We start from the raw sequence: 21,179 nt of genomic DNA on the forward strand, positions 1-21,179 counted from the left end.
GCTCACAGCAACACCATATCCTTAACCCACTGAGCGGGGGGAAGGATCGAACCTGAAAACTCATGGTTCCTAGTTGGATTTGTTAACCACTGCGCCATGATGGGAACTCCCAAAACATTAAAAATAAAAGTGAGTAAATTTAAAGAAAAATAAAACCAACTTAATATTGATTATACCTAGACAAATCATCTAAATAATTGGGAATACTGATTGATCTAAGGTCAAATCATAATTCCTAAAAAGTAAGATTTTGAGGGCTGTTATATAATAGCCATTCCTTTTTCATCCTTTCTCTTACAGTTGGAATAAATAGAGTTCTGGGTTTTAATTTGATTTCATCAACCTAACAACTAACCAACAGGGATTTTATATCAAATGTTGCTTTAACTTCTTATTCTCGTTTTTTGTTTTTTGTTTTTTTTCTAGGGCCCCACCCTCGGCATATGGAGGTTCCCAGGCTAGGGGTCTAATCGAAGCTGTAGCTGCCGGCCTACGCCACAGCCACAGCAATGCCAGATCAAAGCCACGTCTGCGACCTATACCACAGCTCATGGCAACGCCGGATCATTAACCCACTGAGCGAGGCCAGGAATCAAACCTGCAGCCTCATGGTTCCTAGTCTGATTTATTAAACACTGAGCCATGACAGGAACTCCAATTTCTTATTCTTAACTGGTGATTAGAATGGTTATTGAAGTCCTTGGTAAAGTGGCCATAAAACAGATTTTTAGTTTTTTTTTTTTATTAAAAACTTTTTTTTTTTTTTTTTTTTTTTTTGCTTTTTAGGGCCTCCCCCGCTGCATATGGAAGTTCTTAGGCTAGGGGTTGAATCAGAGCTACAGCTGCCAGTGTACACCACAGCCACAGCAACTCAGGATCCGAGCCATGTCTGTGACCTACAATACAGGTCCCGGCAACTCTGGATCCCTGACCCACTGAGCGAGGCTGGGTATCGAACTGGCATCCTCATCAATACTAGCCAGATTCATTTCTGCTGTGCCGCTACAGGAACTCCTTATTTCTATTTTTGAAAAATGTTTTCCCAGGAACACTTGTGATTCTTAAGTTTATATCACCCAGTATAATGAAATAATTTTTTAAAAATCATATTTAAAGGGAATATGGAGTTCCTGTTATGGCTCAATGGTTGACGAATCCAACTAGGAAACATGAGGTTGCAGGTTCAATCCCTGGCCTCACTCAGTGGGTTAAGGATCCGGTGATGCTGTGAGCTGTGGTGTAGGTCGCAGACGTGGCTCAGGTCCCACATTGCCGTGGCTGTGGCATAGGCCAGTGGCTACAGCTCCAGTTAGACCCCTAGCCTGGGTACCTCCATATGCTGCAGGTGCAGCCCTAGAAAAGACAAAAACAAATGAAAAATAAAAAAATAAAGAACATTTTTCTGATAAAATATAATTCAGTCATAAAATATAAAGTTCCACAAGGGGGAAAAATACCATTACATTCTCTTGGGACTTAACCTTGTATTATGGCTGGAATCCTTCCCACAAATCTTGCCAAGCTTGGTCTGTATCCAGGAGGGAGGGGTGAGCATAAACCAGGGGAGTTGATCTGAGGCACCCAGAATCTGTGATACATGCATCATATTACCTAAGTGAGTAGGGAAATTGGGGGACAGTGGGTTACTACTGATTATTTTGAAAATCCTGTCTTTTGGGCATAGCACAAGGAAAACCTAATGGGTTTTTTAAATGTTGCTCTGCAGAAAGTACTGCATTGTCCTTTATCCAAGGACTGGATATTTTATGCTTAGTATCCTCTAAGGTGCTTAGAACCTTGTTTTTCATTATAGGATTCAGTAAATATTTAACACTTGATAGTTCTTGAATATTTTTGCATGTATTTCCAGTTAAATTTACATAAGGATGCCTTACTATAGATTACCTCTATAAACATGGACTATAATTTTACCGTATATTTATAGTGCATATTATATTTTATTGTGTATGCTTTATAACACATAAAATTTATGTAATTTTAAAGTCCTTAACATAGGGTTTTGGTGTTTAGGTTTTCACGTAAAGAGCCCTGGACTGGGGTGTTAGGATATCTGATTGTTGACCCAGCTGTGTGGCTGTGCATGCATGATTTTGGACAAGACTCTCTGTCTCTTTATCTAAATATCTTGCTTGGTTAAATAAGGGCCTTGGACTAGATAAGTAGTTTCACACTTTTTTGATGATAATCTGCAACAGTTTTAATTTTACACTGGGACCAGTGCAGACATGGGTGTATTTAACTGACACACAAGTTTCCCACGTCAGTACTGGTCCTTACTACACGTGTTGCTGGCTGATACTTTTTATTCTATTTTAAAACTCTGGTGATGAACCACTAATTTCATTCCTCAGCCCACAAATTCCACTCACAAACAACATGCCTCAGGGATTTCCGAGCTGTTTTTCTTTCAGGAATCTATAGGTATTTCACAAGTGTAAAAAAAAATTATTAAAAAATGCAGAATGGCTGAGATTCAAAGGTACAGGTGTTGCTCTAACTGTGCCTTGTAGAAACATGTTTTCTGGTCTGTTGTGTCTCATCACAGTGACCTCAGCATTTACGTGGCATTTCTTCTGCACAACACAGGAATAGAGATAAGTAGCATGTTGTTTATTCAGACAAATAATCTAATAGCTTCATGGTCTACTCAAATTTCTAGGAGTTGAGTTCTAAGCCTCATGGCATCTGTGTGACCTTGCAGGTCTTCTGTTCCAACACAGCAGAGGCTCAGGACATACCTTCCTGAGCTTCACTTTTTAGGGTAGGAAGAATCAACATGTGTGTGCAGGACATAAGGAAAAGCTTTTTGTGCTGTTGTTTGAAACCTTCTCAATCATTTTCTCACGACGCATATGCACCTTCACATCTCATCCCAGTCCAAGCAATGCTCATGAATCTTTGATCTAATTTTCTGTTTCCATGGGATCTCAGGTTCCATACCACTCAGGCAGAAGGGCTTTCCCAGGCTCTTGGACTAGGTTAGGACCTGAAGCTAAATGTTTCCATAAGTACCCTTGCAATAACTTCTGATACCAGCCACCTGAGTCGAGCCAAACTTATTAGGTTAAGGGGACAGTCCCCTACAAGACTATGCTCATACGCCAACACTAACTTGGGGAGGGAGGAGGGTGTTGTCTTCAGGTCACTCTTCTGACCAGTTGCTACTAATTTGGAGGTTTCTACCAGCCCCTCAGTTTCAATAATTCACTGTAAGGAGTCACAGAACTCAAGAACATACTATTCTTGGAGCTTCCAATGTGGCTCAACAGGATCAGTGGCATCTTGGGAGTACTGAGACACAGGTTGGAGCCACCGCCTGGCACAGTGGGTTAAGGGTCCCATATTGCTGCAGCTACAGCTACAACTACAACTACAGCTGGGATCTGATTCCTGGACTGGGAACAGTATATGCCGCGGAGCGGCCAAAAAAACAACAAAAACATTCTATTCTTATCATTACACTTTAATGACAGCAAAAGTATACGAATCAAACCGGACAAATGGGAAGATGAGACATGGGAAAAGGTCTGGGAGGATCCCACGTGCAAAGCTTCTATTCCCTCCCCATCGAGACAGAACACCTCACCTCCTGGCATATGGCACACTGATGCGTAACTTGCACAGAGCATTGCCAAACTGGGAAGCTCACGTGCATGAAGTTGAACCCAATCTCCAGCTTCCTTCCCCTCTTCTCCCCTTAGGTAGGGCTGATATCACTTGGATCAAAGTCCTCTAGCCAAATAGTTGATCTGTCTGATCTGGCCAGCTCCCATTACGAACCATCTCCTCAGCATAAATGGTCAGGACCCACTATGAGTAACAAACATTCCTACCACTCCAAGGGTGTCTTTTGAAACTTAAAACACAGATACACAGTGTTTTCAGTGGCTATGACAACTATACGTTTTCTTTTTCCTTCAAACTCTTTTTCCCCGTAACATTTTTTCCAGGAATTGCTCCGTTTAGTTTTCTTTCACTCTTGAGACTGTAACATTCTTGTTAAATCGAATCACTTACGGTGCTTGGCGCACAACGGATTGTGACTGAACTTGAAAAGCAAATTCAGTTAAATTCAAGAAAGAATGTGATAGCCTATAAAAAGTCTCTGTAGTGTGCGCACGACGGCCACGTGCCAACACCCTTACATCATGCTCAGGCGGCTGTTAAGGAAAAGCATGGTCTCCAGCAAAATCCCAACACCTACGCGAACAGCGGTGGTAGCTGTTTCGGCCATTGTGCTCAAACCTCTGCGCAAGCGCAGAGGCGGCGCGGGCGCCTCGGCTCAGGCACTGCCTTGGACAGACCCGAGGGTCTCGGCGACAGGGGCCGGAAGTGACATAAGCCCCGCCTTTCCGCGTCCCTTGCGGCGGGCGTCAGGCCCGGTCAGCGGAGTCTGCTCTAAGGTTTTGCGGCCAACGGGTACTTCGCAGTTCTCCCGCCGCAGCCGCCGCTGCTCCGTGGGGAGAAGATGGTGGGCCGGAACAGCGCCATTGCCGCCGGCGTGTGCGGGGCCCTTTTCATCGGGTACTGCATTTACTTCGACCGCAAGAGACGAAGTGACCCCAACTTCAAGAACAGGCTGCGAGAACGTGAGTGGCTGCCCTGTCCCCGGGGCCTGCGGCCTCCCTCCGCCTCCCTTGGACCCTGGCGTGGCCCAACCCTCCTGCACCCTCGCCGGGCCGCCTGGGCGCGTCGGGTCGCCGCGTGCTGGGCAGCCGCGTGGTGCGGCCCGGCCTAGGACCGCGGGCAAACGAGCCAGAAGGTGATGGCGCTGTCTGCGTCCTCCCAGGGCTGCCCCCGGCTCCTCGCTGTACGATTCCCTCCATTTTGGAGGGACGATTTTTCCCATTTCGTTTTCCCCACTTTCTCTGTGTAAGTGCAAACGCGATTGTATAATATAGCGTGGAGGTTGGGGCTCGTTTTGCCATTTATTTTTATAAACCTTTATTTCTCCCTCGAAAGTATTTTTTTGCATTTTGCGAATTCGTGGCTTGAGACGAAATCCGCATAGCCAGAACAGTATTGTTCTCAACGATAAGATTGCATTCTTAAACCCTCTTGGTAGCTTCGCTCTAAAGGCTTCCAAGATATGAGTGAATGCTACAGAAATTGCAGGGGAGTCCAAAGGCCTGCGCTTCTCACGTGGCTCAGTCCTATTTCATACCTGCGACATGTTTTAAGAGGTTTGCTGGATGGAAACCTTGTCACCAAAACCTTTATGGTCTTTAACTTCTGGGGTATACTCGTTTGCAACAATAGAAGAGCACATTTGTTGCAATAAGAAATACTTTGTTCGTTTTTGTTGTTGCCTTTTAGCGCCGTACTGGTAGCATATGGAAGCTCCCAGGCTAAGCGTTGAATTGGAGCTACGGCTGCCATCCTACGCCTCGGCAACGTGGGATCCGAGCCGCGTCTGCGACCTACACCGCAGCTAAGGGCAACTCCGGGTCCTTAACCCACTGAGCGAGGCCAGGAATCGAACCCCATCCTCATGAATATTAGTCGGATTCGTTTCTGCTGCGCCACAATGGCAACTCCCAAGAAATACATTTTTAACTAGGTTGCTCATTCAAAATATTTTCTGAAATTATGATTAAGTTATTGAAGCCCAGAAAGTGTAAAGATGTGATTATCCTATTTAAGTGATAGCAATTAAGCTATAGTAAGTCATTTCACGAATTATAGAGTGTCACGTGGCTAGTGACTACCGTACTGGAAAGTACTGATCTTACACCATTTACAATGTATCTGATTTTAGCTCCCTTTGTGTCTCAGGAAGAAAGCGGCATAGAGGTATGGCTAGGTAGACTAATGGAAATAATGCTGTTGTGGATTCAGACACTGAGTTTCCAGGCCCAGGTTAGTCACAAATTAGCAGTGTGATCTTGGGCTGAGTCTTAATTTTCTTAGTTTGCAAAGTCAGGTAATGTCTCCAGTTGGTTTTGTGAAGATTAAGATGTTTTAGGTTCCCACCACCATTCCTGACGTAAGAGAGGCCCTATAAATGCTGGCTGTATGTGTACTTATTAGAACTTAGATCGTTTTCCTGTACCTTCAAGGATTAGGTGGGGGTGGCTTGGATGTAGAGCTCTTTGAAGAATGGAAACACTGCAATCCTGCTGTTGACAATTTTGAGAAAACTGATTTTTGATTGAAGAAATCATTTCTAAAATTGAGAAATCTTATTTTCAGGGATTATGTTCTATCGTCTTCAACCCATCAGTTTTTCTTCTAGGTTTGACAGTAGCCTAATGATTTAAGTGGTCAGGCTTGAATTAGTAGCTGAGTAACCTTGGGCAACCGGCTCCAAGCTTTAATTGTAGTTTAGTACTGTACCTGGTACATGGTAATTGATGAATGCTAAAGGTTGTTTATGAATATAATTTTTTTTTATATTTCCTTTAGCAAATAAAACACGAGTATTTTGCAATCTGCTTAAAGGTTTTTGTATGATTGATATTTAGGAACTTGAGGGTGTTTTGTATTTGTGGAATGAAATTCATTTGAGTTTAGTTAACTTTGAGGGTTTTCCTTTTTTCTTTTGGTCGCACCTGTAGCATGTGGAAATTCTCTAGCCAGGGATCGAACTTGCATCCCAAGAGAATTCCTAATTTTGGGTTTTTCCTGCCTAAATTCTAATAGAATACTTACATGTGTAATAAAAATGCCATGTTTTTTTCTTTTTACCTGATTTTTAAAAAATTTTTATTTTAAGGAAAAGGGACTTAAGTTGTTTAAAAAAGGTTTGAGGTTAGATTTGGTATTCTAGTTTATTCAGATTTTTCACCTTTCATTAGTAACAGCAAATTAGCAGGACTCCCCCAGCATAATTTGTATCTAAATAATAGCTAACAAATGAAAATTAACCTACAAGTTATAGTGCCAACTACAGATGTTTTTCATGATACAGCACTGTATTACATGATTAATTGTGTTAAAATATAGTGAGTAATCTTAAGTGCTTTCAGAATCATTTAGATTTGGGACTTTTTGTAAGCCTGTGTTTCATGTGTATTTTTTGACTTGTTAGGTTGTTTTAACTTGTTAGGTTTAAGGGTAGCACTGGGACTGATACCTAGTAAATGCTAAGTTGATTTGCTGATATGAATGTATAACTCCTTGGTTTTTCAGTCTATCGTCATCTGTCCATTTATCACAGAGATAACTATTTGAAACTGTCTCTGAAAATAAGTTAACATAACAAGTTAATTGTTTTATGAAAGTAAAGCCAGATTTTTAATCTTACTGCTATAGATTTCAAGTAGCTAAGAGATCTTTAAAAATTTGGCAACTGCATCAAATATATTCTGCAACAATCACATGTTCTCCACTCCCATTTAAAAAACACTAAGAATGGAAACTAAGTTTCACCTGGGTTTATGATCATTTTTGTCATTTTCCATAAATTCTGGCTTAGCAAATTATATTTCTCTATTTTGCAAACTTGCCATGTTTATTTCTGAGGTGCCATTCATTTTGATGGGAATGTCTTCACTTCTCTACAGTGTGTAGAGGCAGCATAGAGCACTGTTGGAGTACACGTGCTCTGAGGTACCACTGCCACTCCACCATTCACTAGTTGTGACCTTGGTGATAATAGTACCTGTCCTAGTGTTACTGTGAGGATAAAATAAGCTAATTAATAACATTTCAAATGTGGTGCAAGTGCTTACCCTTAACATCCAGGTGTTTCTTGTCTCCTTGACCAGTTCCTCTGTTAGTCTTCCACTTCTCTTCCAGTCTTGGTACTCTCCCCGCACTGGCCTGTACCCTGGTATTTAGTAATTAGTATAGTCTAGTATTCATTATTTTCTGCCTAAAGAGGGCTTAACAAAACTTTTTTTTTTAATGGCCTTACCTGTGGCATGTGGAGGTTCCTGGGCCGGGGATCAACACCGGATCCTTTAACCTACGGCACCAGGCTGAGAGGCTGGGGATCGAACCCTCGCCTGCCCACATGGGGAACTCCTAAAATTCTTAATTTTTAATTTTTTAAATTTATTTGTTTGGCCTGCACCTGTGGTATGTGAAAGTTCCTGGGTCATAAATTGAACCACAGTGCCACAGCAACGGCCAGAACTGCTGTATTGACACAGCTCCTCAACCTGCTGCGCCACAAGGGAACTCCATAAAACCCTTAATTAAGCATAATAAGAGTAGAATGTTACATATTCTGTTGCCCAGTGATGAACACCTAGGAAAGGTATGAGGGAAAAATAGTCTTCAGATTGATACGTAAAATCAGCTTTAACCTGTATTTTTCTGTTGCGATTGCTAAGACTTTTTTAAGTCTTGGGGTTGTGGCACTTTATGTAATCTGAGGGCTAGAGTTGGCTAAAGATACTGGTCTGATTAAATTCAGTTTGTAAGGGTAGATAAGAGAAGTTTCCCTAAAATAACCATCTGTCTGCATTTAGGCAAACAGGTCACTGCCTCTTGAGTCAGTCATTGAAGTTTGGATTTATAGAATACTTTAAGGTTTTAAGAGAATGTTTGCCTGTTTTTGGCTTTTATTTCTCATGTATAAATTTAAATATGCCTTATCTTTTGAGAGTTAAGGCAATTATTTTCTGAGGATCACCCAGGTAATAATAAATTTACTTTTCTTAGCTATGCTACACTGATATTCTCCGTGTCGTTGGTAGTTTTTAGTGACTAATGAAACTAACTTCTTAGACATAACGGAACTCCTTGGCTGAGGAGGAGTTGGTGTTGAACTATCTCAATACCAAATGCTTCTATGGCCACGATATCAACCAGGCTCTTAAAAGATGCTTTACATTGGCTCATTTAATCCTCATGTTAACTCTATGAAGCAGATATTGTTCTTAAACCAGTTTTACATATGGAGAAAGAGGCTCAGGTTAACTGTAACTTGCCAAGGGTCACACCGGGGACACAGTCCAGGAAGAGGTGGGTATACCAGAGTCTGCGTTTCCTCTCCCTCTGCTGGCACCCTTCACACCAGCATACAGTTAAACAGCAACTTAGAATACCATTGACAGCTGATTTCGTGTTGAGGGTTGGCTAAGCAACATCGCTGACTCCTAAGATTTGTAGAAGTGCATTCATAATCAAAAACAAAACAACTAGAACCATAGGCAGAGGGTTCTTAACTAGCCAGCAGTAGTTGATTTAAGAATTAGGCATTGCGGGAGTTCCCGTCGTGGCGCAGTGGTTAACGAATTCGACTAGGAACCATGAGGTCGCAGGTTCGGTCCCTGCCCTTGCTCAGTGGGTTAACGATCCGGCGTTGCCATGAGCTGTGGTGTAGGTTGCAGACGCGGCTCGGATCCCGCGTTGCTGTGGCTCTGGCGTAGGCCGGTGGCTACAGCTCCGATTCAACCCCTAGCCTGGGAACCTCCATATGCTGTGGAAGCGGCCCAAGAGATAGCAACAACAACCAAAAAGACAAAAAAAAAAAAAAAAAAAAAAAAAAAGAATTAGGCATTGCATTTCTGAGTGCTACTTGCTCCTTATTTTTCCCAAATGTGGAGATACTATGCGCTTTTTTTTTTTTTTTTTTTTTTTAAGAAAACTTTCTCAAATCTGATTTCTGGCTCCGCCTCCCCCCCCCATTTAAGCATGCCAGATAGTTTTCAAAATTCAGCAGAGAGAATCTGTTAATAAAACAACAGTGGCTTGATTCTTCCCTTGTGGTGTTTCATGTCCTGTGTAGGTTGGAGGTAGAGGCGGAGAGGGTTACTGTGCTTATGGAAATTTCTCAGGAGACCCAGCTCTTTTTTTTTTTTTTTTTTTTTTTTTTTTTTTTTGTCTTTTTGCTATTTCTTTGGGCCGCTCCCTCGGCATATGGAGGTTCCCAGGCTAGGGGTCTAATCGGAGCTGTAGCTGCCAGCCTACGCCAGAGCCACGGCAACGCCGGATCGTTAACCCACTGAGCAAGGCCAGGGACCGAACCTGCGACCTCATGGTTCCTAGTCGGATTCGTTAACCACTGCGCCACGACGGGAACTCCTTTTTTTTTTTTTTTTTTGAGGAGACCCAGCTCTTAAAACTGCTGATCCTGGTGCCCCAGAGGGAAGGAAAAGGCTCCTGCACAGAAATGTCCTGTTGCTCACAGCTCATTGACCAGAACTATTTTTATGACCCTGACAAATCACAAGGAGACAGAAGAAAGCCTAAGTCAGACGTATTTTGCAGATAGAATGCATGACTGTCAGCAATTAGACTTCTTTTGATTCCCATTTTAATAGTGATAAAACAAAATATTCCTTTTCTTGCAGGAAGAAAGAAACAAAAGCTTGCTAAGGAGAGAGCTGGACTTTCCAAGGTAATAACTCAATCTGGCTTTGTTTGTTTGTTTAGATCATGTTACACAGTTTAGAGAAACAATTTTATTAAATTCCATTTTAAATCCTTTTTTTTTTTTTTTTTTTTTTTGAGAAAGCTGATGTCAGACATTGGACTTTTTGTTTCAAAATGCAATTTGAGGCATAGTTGTTAACTGTATTCAGCTGCAGATTATCCATTCCTTGGTTATTTCCCCCTTGATGGCCATCACAACAGACAGTCTACTATATGAATAGGATTTAAGGGGTGGTAAGATAGGCTCTGGGAGACATTTATGCCAAATGATTGAAATTTTCCCTCCAACCTTTCCTTCTTTTTTTTTGGCTGCACCCACAACGTATGGAAGTTCCCAAGCTAGGGATAGAATTTGAGCCAAAGCTGCAACCTGTGCCTTGACTCGCTATACAACAGTGGGAACTCTCCAAGTTTTCTTTAAAAGAGCTACTTGTTATTCATTTTGAAAAGTTACATAAGATTATTCACACCCACTGATCCAGAATCCCAACACCTGACTGATTTTTACCTTGTAATATGTAAATGTAGCCATAAATCTTTTTATTCATTTTTTTTCTTTTCATAGATCCTATGTTCATGATTATTTTTAATGACTACCTAGGTTTCTCTACTTGATTTAAAAATGTTATGTGACGTGTAAGTAAATTAAGTAAGTAAATGTCAGTCATTGTGCACATAGCTTCTCTTTTTTATTGAAACTAATTCCATTATCTGGATTCCCAGGACTTGGACCTATTGGATCAGTAGTGATTCTTTTTAAAGAAAATTGAGGCAATGAAAAGTGAAATTAATAAATGTTACAGTTGAATAATCAACACAGACATAATAGTGAGGTGAAACGGGAAGACAACCACTTTGTTTTCTTATTATGTCCAAACTACCTTTCTGAAATATGTAATATGTCCCTTATGTTTTCAGTACCCTTTTCTCTCTAAAGACATAAGAAAACGGATGTATTAGAGGCAGACGCTCAGAGAAATTGAAGGTCTGGTTCCAGACCACTGCAGTAAAGGGACTTTCTCAATAAAGTGAATCATGTGAATTTTTTTGTTTCCTGGTGCATATAAAATTTTTGTTTACACTGTACTCTATTAAGTGTGCATAGCATTGTCTAAAAAATGAATATAAATTAATTAAAAAGTAATAATACTCAAGAACCAAAAGCTTCCATTAATAGAAGCCTAGGTAAAAAGACTTTTTAGGAGTTCCCATCATGGCGCAGCAGAGATGAATCCGACTAGGAACCATGAGGTTGTGGGTTCTGTCCCTGGCCTCACTCATTAAGGATCCAGTGCTGCAGTGAACTGTGGTGTAGGTCACAGATGCGGCTTGAATCTGGCATTGCTGTGGCTCTGATTCCACCCCTAGCCTGGGAACCTCCATGTGCTGTGGGTGCAGCCCTAAAAAGACCTCCCCAAGAGAAAGACTTTTTAAAAACTTGGTTCACATTTTTTAAAAATAAAGGAGTTCCTGCCGTGGTTCAGCAGGATCAGTTGTGTGTTGGAAGTGCTGGGACGTAGGTTCGATCCCTGGCCTGGGAACTGCATATGCTTCAGAGCAGCCAAAGAAAAAAAAGTAAATTTTTAAAAAAGATAGTGCATATAGCTGAAGGCTATATCTGGTAAAGTGTAAAAAGCTGTTTGTAGTAGCAAAAATTAGAAGCAGCTCAAAATGCCCAACAAATAGACAATGATTATACAGTCACATATTCACTGATGGTCGTGTTCTATTGCTGTCTAAAAATAGCTAATCTTGGAGCTCCTGTGTGGCTCAGCAGGTTAAAGATCCCAGTGTTGTCATTGCAGTGGCAATGGGTTCAATCCCAACCTGGGAACTTCCACATGGCACAGGCACAGCAAAAGAAGAAAATAAGTAAAAAATAAAAATAGCTAATCTTATAGTTGTATTAAGATCTGTACAAAACAGTATTGGATGAGGGGAACAAATTGAATATAGTTATAAAAAAAATTATAATAATGGCCATCAAAAGTAGTGTTAATTATAAGGTGCTTATCTTATGATAAAGATTTTTGTACTCTTCAGTTTTTACTTTTAAGTTTAATTTACAGCTTTCTAAAAACCGTTGAAATACCAATTTGATAAGTGTTTTTCTTGCATTTATTTGAATATAGATACTAAACTAATTCTTGTGAGTGTTGAAGAGTAATTAAATTGCTTTTTTTGGTTAGTTTTTAAATTTTTTGTGGCATGATTTTTTTCGGTATATTGGTTGTTATCTCTGGCATAACTTCAGTATCAGTTACTAAATAATCTATTACCAAACAGTTACCTGACCTTAAAGATGCTGAGGCTGTTCAGAAATTCTTCCTCGAAGAAATTCAGCTTGGTGAAGAGTTACTAGCTCAAGGTAATGAATAATCATTAAGAGACTAGGAAACTAGCTTAAATTTTTCACACTCATAAAAACTTATGGTGTTATTAAGGGCTTCTTTTGTGTATATGGCTCTTTTTTTTTTTTTTTAAGATATTCTAAATATTTCTAGATGAGTTTTTAGGCATTTAATAATATGAGATAATGAGTAATCTAGATAAATGAGATTAATTTTTAAGTAGATTAGAGAATAAGGTCATAGTGTTATAAGTCCCAGAGAAGGTTAATTTACTTGATCAAGATCACACAGTGAGTTCATAGTAGTGATTTCAAAACCAGTGCTCTAAATCTGATCTGGAGTTTAAGCTGTCCTTTATATATTCCATCAATAGGATTAAGTTCTTGTTAATATATTACTATTATGAAATTTAAATGATCAAAAAATTTAAATTGGAAATGACTGTTTCACAATATAAGAAAAATAGTTTAATAAAGGGCAATAGTAAAGCACTTAAATCCTCTTAAAAGATCATTTGAGAGACTATAATGATAGTATCAATTTCTCTCCTAGTCCCTAAAATACAAACAATTAAGATGATTTTACGTATCAGAACATAGCGCTCTTCTAATTATTCTATGTTGGGATTATTATGGGGATGGAATACTGTGGCCATCTGCCTGTTTGACCTGAGCTGTTAGATCCAGGTTGTAAACAACAGTTACTCATGGCGTTGAAGTGAGTTGGGGAGGATGAGGAAGTATTACTCTTTTTCCCAAGCTTATGTTCCATGCTTCAGCCCAACACACCCAGAGGATTACTTAACTCAGCTGCCAGGCTGCCTTTCTTCTGGTGATGTCTGCCAACCAGACCCCAGGTAGAGGACTCGGGTGGTTAGGCTTAGGAGAAGCTCAGTATCAAAGTGAGCCAGGAGAAAGCATAAGCATGTAAGTGGTGAACCTCATTGCTTAGCAAGGTCTTCTTCATCCAAAGAGCTTCTATGAACATATTCTGTTAACTGAGGATATGTGAATGGATCAAAGCTGCAAGTGCCAGGAGGGGAAATGATTTCACTTAGGCTGAGTTGTTGTAGTTGTTCTGTCTGTTTAGAAGTTTTAGGCAGTTGTCTCAGGATCCCTTGTTCTATACATACCTTTTTGGTAGCAGCTCTATTCACATTAAATAATCAGAATTAATATTCTCAGACAACAATGTGACCTCCTCTGTGGCCTGTAAATTCAGTGGCCATGTGGCATCTTAATTTCCAAGTCAGTGGAGCCATTGCATCCCGTGATGGAAATCCTGTCCCCTATGGTAGACCAAAATCTTTTATATTTTCCATTTTTAATGCTTCTTGGTAGAGTCGTGCTTTCTTCAATTTTAATACTTTTAATCATGAGATTTTTCTGAAGTGAAAATGTTATGTTGAATTTTGGACAAAGGCAAGAGTTTTTATAGTTACCTTGTGTTTTGTTTTTAATTGAACTATAGTTGATTTACAATATTGTGCCAATTTGAGTTGTGTGTTATTCTTACATAAATCTTCCAGGTGAATATGAGAAGGGTGTAGACCATCTGACAAATGCCATTGCTGTGTGTGGACAGCCACAGCAGTTACTGCAAGTGTTACAGCAAACTCTTCCACCACCAGTGTTCCAGATGCTTCTGACTAAGCTCCCAACAATTAGTCAGGTAAAGATTTAAAGTGCTATGAAATAAGTGAATAGAATCTGAAAGTTAAGTTTTTAGGACATTGGCATTTTAAAAGGACCTTAGTGGACATGATGACATCTTGAAACTCTCCTCCATGAAATGAAGAGTACTGGAGATATCAGCCCAAATAGAGAAACATCTAGGAGTTCCCTGGTAGCCTGTTGGTTAAGGGTTCAGCATTGTCACTTTTGGGGCTTGGGTTCAATCCCTGGCCAGATGAGGGGGGCATAAAATTTAGTGATTGTGCCCAAGAGGTTGATCAGGAAGTGTGTCTCTTAGTTTTAAATCTCAGGCCTTAGTAGTCAAATCCCAAAATTCAGGCCACTCCAAGCTACTCTGTAGAAGCCAGCTTTCTGCCTACTGCTCTTGTGAGACCCATCAGTTCAGTGGACGGAGGAGCCAACATGGCATAGCTTGGAAGGCAGATCATACCGGCCTGTGGGTTCACTCTGCCTCACTTGTCCAAAGGCCCCAGGGTGTCTTCCTATGCTGAGGTACTTTGGCTTTGGAGCTATTTGACTGCATACCCATTTCTGTAAGAGATTAAACATAAATTAAGAGTTAATTAAAATGTTTTTTAATGTTTTATTTAGAGTTTTAGGGCTGCATCTGTGACATGGAAGTTGCCAGTCTAAGCTGCAGCCTACACCAGAGCCACGGCAATGCCAGATCCCCGAGCTGTGTCTGTGACCTACACCACAGCTCACAGCAACACCAGAATCCTTAACCTACTGAGTGTGGCCAGGGTTCAAACCCTCATCCTCATGGGTACTAGTTGGGGTTCATGACTGCTGAGCCACAATGGGAACTCTTGCCCTTTTTTGGCTACCCTGCAGCATCTGGAGTTCTTGGGCCAGGGATCAGATCTAAGCTGCAGTTTTGACCTATGCCAGATCCTTAACCCCCTGTGTCAGGCCAGGGATCAAACCTGGGTCCCAGCAGAACAGTGACACCGCTGATCCTGTTGTGCTGTGCTGGGAACTCCAATTTTCTGCTTTTTAGAAAAGTGGCCATAACACAGTGCTTTTGGAAAACTGACCTGAGAATGATGTCTCTTGAAATATGGATGAGTTCAGAATGAAGCTTGAAGAATAAATAGAAGGATCACTAAAGCACCAATCCATAGTCTTAGTTCATGTGGGAGTGAAAAGAGATTTTAAATTCTCTTTGGTTTCAGTTATAAAAATTGATTAACATTGACTTGAGGGAGTTCCCGTCGTGGCGCAGTGGTTAACAAATCCGACTAGGAACCATGAGGTTGCGGGTTCGGTCCCTGCCCTTGCTCAGTGGGTTAACGATCCGGTGTTGCCGTGAGCTGTGGTGTAGGTTGCAGACGCGGCTCGGATCCTGCGTTGCTGTGGCTCTGGCGTAGGCTGGCAGCTACAGCTCCGATTCAACCCCTAGCCTGGGAACCTCCATATGCCGCGGGAGCGGCCCAAGAAATAGCAACAACAACAACAAAAGACAAAAAGACAAAAGACAAAAAAAAAAAAAAAAAAAAAATTGAATTTTGTGGTGGGACTGATTATATATGTATGAACATTATTTTCTTAGATGAAAAAACAATGTATGAAGTCTTAAAGGCTGAAATCTCAGTATGGGTAATTTCAGCAGGATTTAATACAAAGAGCATTTTATGTTGAACTTAGAATCCTGATTAAATGTGCATAATACTTTTTAAAATTAAAATTTTTTCTCTTTCAGAGAATTGTAAGTGCTCAGAGCTTGGCTGAAGATGATGTGGAGTGAGAAACAAATGTCAACATAATTAAAAATATTTTTAAATCTTAACTTGGAAGATGAGCAGCTCTGGGGGAGTAAGGGCAAATAATGCTTGTTATGGACTGTCCTACACTGAAATCTACCAAAGTTAATTTTTACTTTGTGTAGATCTGTTTGTCTGTTTTATTTATTTTTCCCAGTGAAAAGTGTATTTTGATAGAGAGCCTTTCCCTTTTATAAATACACTATGAGTTACTGAAACATGGATTTTGTTTATTCCTGAGATATGCATTTAAAATGTATATGGAACATTACACTGCTTACATTAAAAATGCCTAGTCCTGGAGTTCCCTTGTAGTGTAGCAGGTTAAGGATCCAGCGTTGTCACTGCAACATTGTCACTGCAGTGGCTTGGGTTGCTGCCATAAATGGGTTTGATCCCTGGCTTGGGAACTTCCACATGCCACGGGTTCAGATTAAAAAACCCAATGTTCAGCTTTGAAAAAGAGACCATAAGTGGTGTAGAAAGCTGAAGAATGAACTTATTTTTTAAAAAGGTCCAATACACTTTTGCTGCACATCAGAAAATTGGATGAAAACTTGATTGTTTATCAAAACTGAGCATTAAAGTCTTTGAGAGATTATTTATTTTCATTTAATCTCTTAAATGTGTGATAGGCTGCTGTGATGTAACAACTTCACCCCTCCATATGTATTAGCTTTTAAATACTTTGTTCAATCAGTGGGCTTAATGTATTCAGATGTTTTCCTGCCTGTGTTTTAGATGTGTGTATCAGCAGCCGGCAGCTAGGTCTGTGTACCCCTTCAGCCCTTCACCTACCTGGTGAGCTTTGCCGTTAGTCTGCCTACTGCCTGCCTCATACATGAAATGAGGGGATTGGTCTGCTGATTGAGCTTCTAATTCCTTTGCTTCTGTTCCAACACTTCAGATCAAATCCCATTTTTGGGGGAGACATACTTGTTTGGGCAGCCAGCCCTTGCATTTTTTTTAATATACTCTTGAATTTTGCATGCCTGCCTGGCTTAGTATTTCTGAATTGATTTTTTTTCCTTCTTTTTATGGTATAACTTATGTTGATTTTCACTGAAATCATGGTTCTGTCACTACTTTTGTAAATTAATCTGAAACTTAACCTTCAAGGTAACTGGGATGATATGCTTGTAAAAGGATTTGTTTGCCTTTGCTTTTATATTAAGTGTACCTCCTTAATCCCTTTCCAGTATGATTTATCTTGTGAGAATAAGGTGTAACCTTGTGGCTAAAGACTTGCAAAGAGTAAAGATAGTGGGACCTTCTATTCTCAAAACAGTGAAATACTATCTGCAGCCACAGATTCACTATCAGACTTGAGAATAAAGATTCTTGGTACTTAGTGGTAACATTTGAAGTGAGCTGCATTTCTAATTGTACAGATTGCCTTTATTCTGTCTAAAAGCCTGTGGAGAGACCCTCAGGATTTTTTAGATATACTGGGTGTTTTGTTTTTCTTTGAAACATTTCTTAACCACAGGGGTTTTGTGGTGGTTGTGATATGGTGGGAAAAATTTGGAGCTTGGTTCTATTTTCTGTCTTTGCATAGCTACACAACCTTGGGCAAATCCACATTACTTCTCTGCTCTTATTCCCACTATTCTCATCTATAAAATTAGATTATCAGACTAGGTCACTCATACATTTAAGGACTCTTCTTCAGGTTTGTGATCCTGAACCCTTAAACTGCTTTTTTTTAGTGACAACCCCACATGCTTTTTGAGGGGTGGGGTGGGTGACCAGTACAAACGTGTTGGGGCAGAGAGCTTGGCAAGAGAGGAAGGGAGCCAGACAAACTAAGGGCCAGCTGGAGGAGTATGAGGTGTCAACTTAGGAGGGAATGAAGACTGTGTGTTCTTACAAACTGTAGTGCAGCCCACTCTGAGTATCACTTAGCTTTCTGAGAAATAATCAGCTTTGCTTTAATGCTTATTGAAGAGGTAGTGATGTCCTTACTTCAGAGCTGATTGTGCCAAGTATGCTTTATTTAAATAACAGCTTCGCTGCTTTAAAATTAGGTACCACTTTTGAAAGCTAGCTGTGTTGTGTTAAGACAACCAGCACCAAAAATGTTTTCCCCATATTCCCCTCAGACACGTAATTGCTGAACACTAACGTTTTGCACAGTGATGGAACCAGGTAGTAGTGGGGCTGTTGCCCAAATGCTGCTCAACCCAAGATCTGCGTAGAGTGATAATAGCTGGATGTTCCTGTGTAGTAATGGTGTGCACTTAAATCTTTGGAAACGAAATGTTTGTGCACATTGGCATGCTTCCTTGGACGTAGATCTGTTGTTTGGTTACATGATATGAAAGAGCATTTAGGAAGTTCCCTAGGTGGCTCAGTGGTTAACGAACCTAACTAGGATCCATGAGGGTGCGGGTACGAAAGAAAAACCATTTAAAACCTGGGTGTATCGGTGCTGTTCTGTTGACAGATGATAGAACTTAGGTTCACATCGAACTTAAAGGTCAAGAGTGTAAAACCTGGGACAGTGTGTGTATGGGCAGTCAGTAACCACTTGTCCTCTTACTCCTCAGTAAGTTTAATAGCTTATCATCATGCCTGCCTTGCTCATCTTGTTGAATCAACCTATGGAGCAGAGTGTGTGTTAATGAAATGTCACTGCAGAAGAGGTTTTTTGAGAAAAATTAGTATATCATGCAGATGTAATGAAAAATGCAGTTTTATTATTGCTTGCGCCTCAGCTGTTTAAGTGATATTAAAGGGCTTGGAGAAAATTTTGGCTTGGTGTATATTTGCAGAAGTGAATACTGCTGAGTTGGATGACTCCAAAGTAGAGGTCCTGTTTCTCAGTTAATGTCCCTTTGAGAATGTCGACAGCTATGTAGCTTCTCCCCAGTAACATGCACATTTGCCTTTCATTTCAGGGGGTTCACAGATCCCAGCTTAAAACTCCTGCTTTAATGTCAGCAGGTGAGGATTCTCTGTAGTCATGTTTTTCCAACTTCAGATGTATCAGAACCACCTGAAAGCCCCGTTAAAGCACATTGCTGGGCAGCAAGTCTGGGCCAGGAACATGAGTCAGTCAGCATTTCTAGCAAGTTCCCAGGTTTTGGTGGTGTTGCTGCTCGGGCCATGAATGTGACACATGGTGACGCTCAGTGGAAAATGTGAGCAGGGAATCCTCATTAGAGAACACCAACTGTGTGAAGGTCACACACGATGTACTATAGCACTCTGAAAATGAAACGCGCTTGAAAAGCCTGCTGACTGTAGTTGGATATGGTTATTTAGCAGCCCCTGGTACTCTTGATGATGATCTGAGGCATGAAGACCATTACCAGACTTTATGTTTGAGAGGCCAGGTCATTTAAACTGTATTTTAGGACTCCCCCCACCCCACCCCCAGAAAGTAGCCTGTTAAGTTCCCTGGTGGCTCAATGGGGGTTAAAGTTGTAGCATTGTCACTACTGTGACTCAGGTGCTCAGTGCTGTGACTGCTGTGGCATGGGTTTGATTCCTGGCCCAAGAACTTCCATGTGCTGCAGCGTGGCCAAAAAAAAGAAGATAGCCCCCTTAACTAGATGGGTCAGTTAAGCAGAAGTTACATTCCCTAACCATTTTAGTTGTGAGTTTTTACTTTTTTTTTTTTTTTTTTTTTGTCTTTTTGCTGTTTCTTGGGCCACTCCCGCGGTATATGGAGGTTCCCAGGCTAGGGGTCCAATCGGAGCTATAGCCACTGGCCTATGCCAGAGCCACAGCAACGCAGGATCCGAGCCGCGTCTGCAACCTACACCACAGCTCACGGCAACGCCGGATCCTTAACCCACTGAGCAAGGGCAGGGATTGAACCCGCAACCTCATGGTTCCTAGTTGGATTCGTTAACCACTGCGCCACGACGGGAACTCCCTGAGTTTTTACATTTTTTATTCCATGTTTGTGTCATCTGGTGAATCAACTGGGTTTTTTCCCTTTTTAGATTCAAGTTTTGGGGAACATAATTTTTAGAATATACAATTATATATTTAAATCACATCATTTTGGAGGCACTAAATTCTTTATTTTTTTATTTTATTTTATTTTTTTTTTTGTCTTTTTGCTATTTCTTTGGGCCGCTCCCGCGGCATATGGAGGTTCCCAGGCTAGGGGTCGAATCGGAGCTGTAGCCACTGGCCTACGCCAGAGCCACAGCAACGTGGGATCCGAGCCGTGTCTGCAACCTACACCCCAGCTCACGGCAACGCCGGATCGTTAACCCACTGAGCAAGGGCAGGGACCGAACTCGCAACCTCATGGTTCCTAGTCGGATTCGTTAACCACTGCGCCACGACGGGAACTCCCTCATTTTGGAGGCACTAAATTCTTAATGTCCAATAATACTGATAAGGGAGTCAGGTACCTTGACATAACACTGACAGAGAAGCTAGAGGAGGGAAGTGGTGGGGTGGGGGATGTGGGGAGGAGAGGCTATGATTGAACTGGAGCTTGATCTGGAAAAGGTAGTGGTGCCTGGGTTTCAGCACTTCCTGCATCTGTGCCAGCGTGTGAGCTGTATGTTGAGAGAGAACAAGTAGATCCCACCGGAGCCTCACAGAGATCCCAAATCCAGGGAGCCCTGCCTTCTGTTTGTTGGTAAGAAAGGAGACAGACTGAACTGAGCTGGCCTTTGAGTTTTGTTCCCTGATTCTTTGAAGTTCTAAAACCAGGAACCTGTCTTAGTGTACCCAGAGTAACGCATAAGACTAGTTCCCAGAGAGACCAAACACTCAGTGACCTCTGGACAGTGTTCACAGGAAGAGGACAACTTTGTGGTTGTCAGCAGAGACTGGTTTTTTTATAGACCAATCTTTTTCAATGCCCCATTCCTGTAGAGCACTGCAGCGGTTTTCGAAAGCATCCTTTGCAGTTCCCTGCATTAATTAGGACACCCATATAGAAATCTAACTTGAATTTGCTTAAGAAGTAGTGGCATGTGTTAGCTCCTCAGTAAAATCTTTAAGATTAGAACCAGAGTCTCCACACGAGGACAGCTTCTGTCCCTGCTTCTCAC

General features: G+C 41.2%; 1 protein-coding gene across 1 annotated transcript; it reads left to right on the top strand.

Annotated features, from left to right (window-relative positions):
• TOMM20 (translocase of outer mitochondrial membrane 20) lies at nt 4,306-18,905 on the top strand. The gene is made up of 5 exons (XM_001926935.6): nt 4,306-4,610; nt 10,266-10,312; nt 12,634-12,715; nt 14,227-14,369; nt 16,095-18,905. Exons 1-5 carry the CDS (start codon nt 4,490-4,492, stop codon nt 16,137-16,139), a joined length of 438 nt encoding a protein of 145 aa, XP_001926970.1. The 5' UTR covers nt 4,306-4,489; the 3' UTR covers nt 16,140-18,905.

This window comes from Sus scrofa, chromosome 14, assembly GCF_000003025.6.
Source record: "Sus scrofa isolate TJ Tabasco breed Duroc chromosome 14, Sscrofa11.1, whole genome shotgun sequence".
In the NCBI taxonomy this organism is placed as follows: domain Eukaryota; kingdom Metazoa; phylum Chordata; class Mammalia; order Artiodactyla; family Suidae; genus Sus; species Sus scrofa.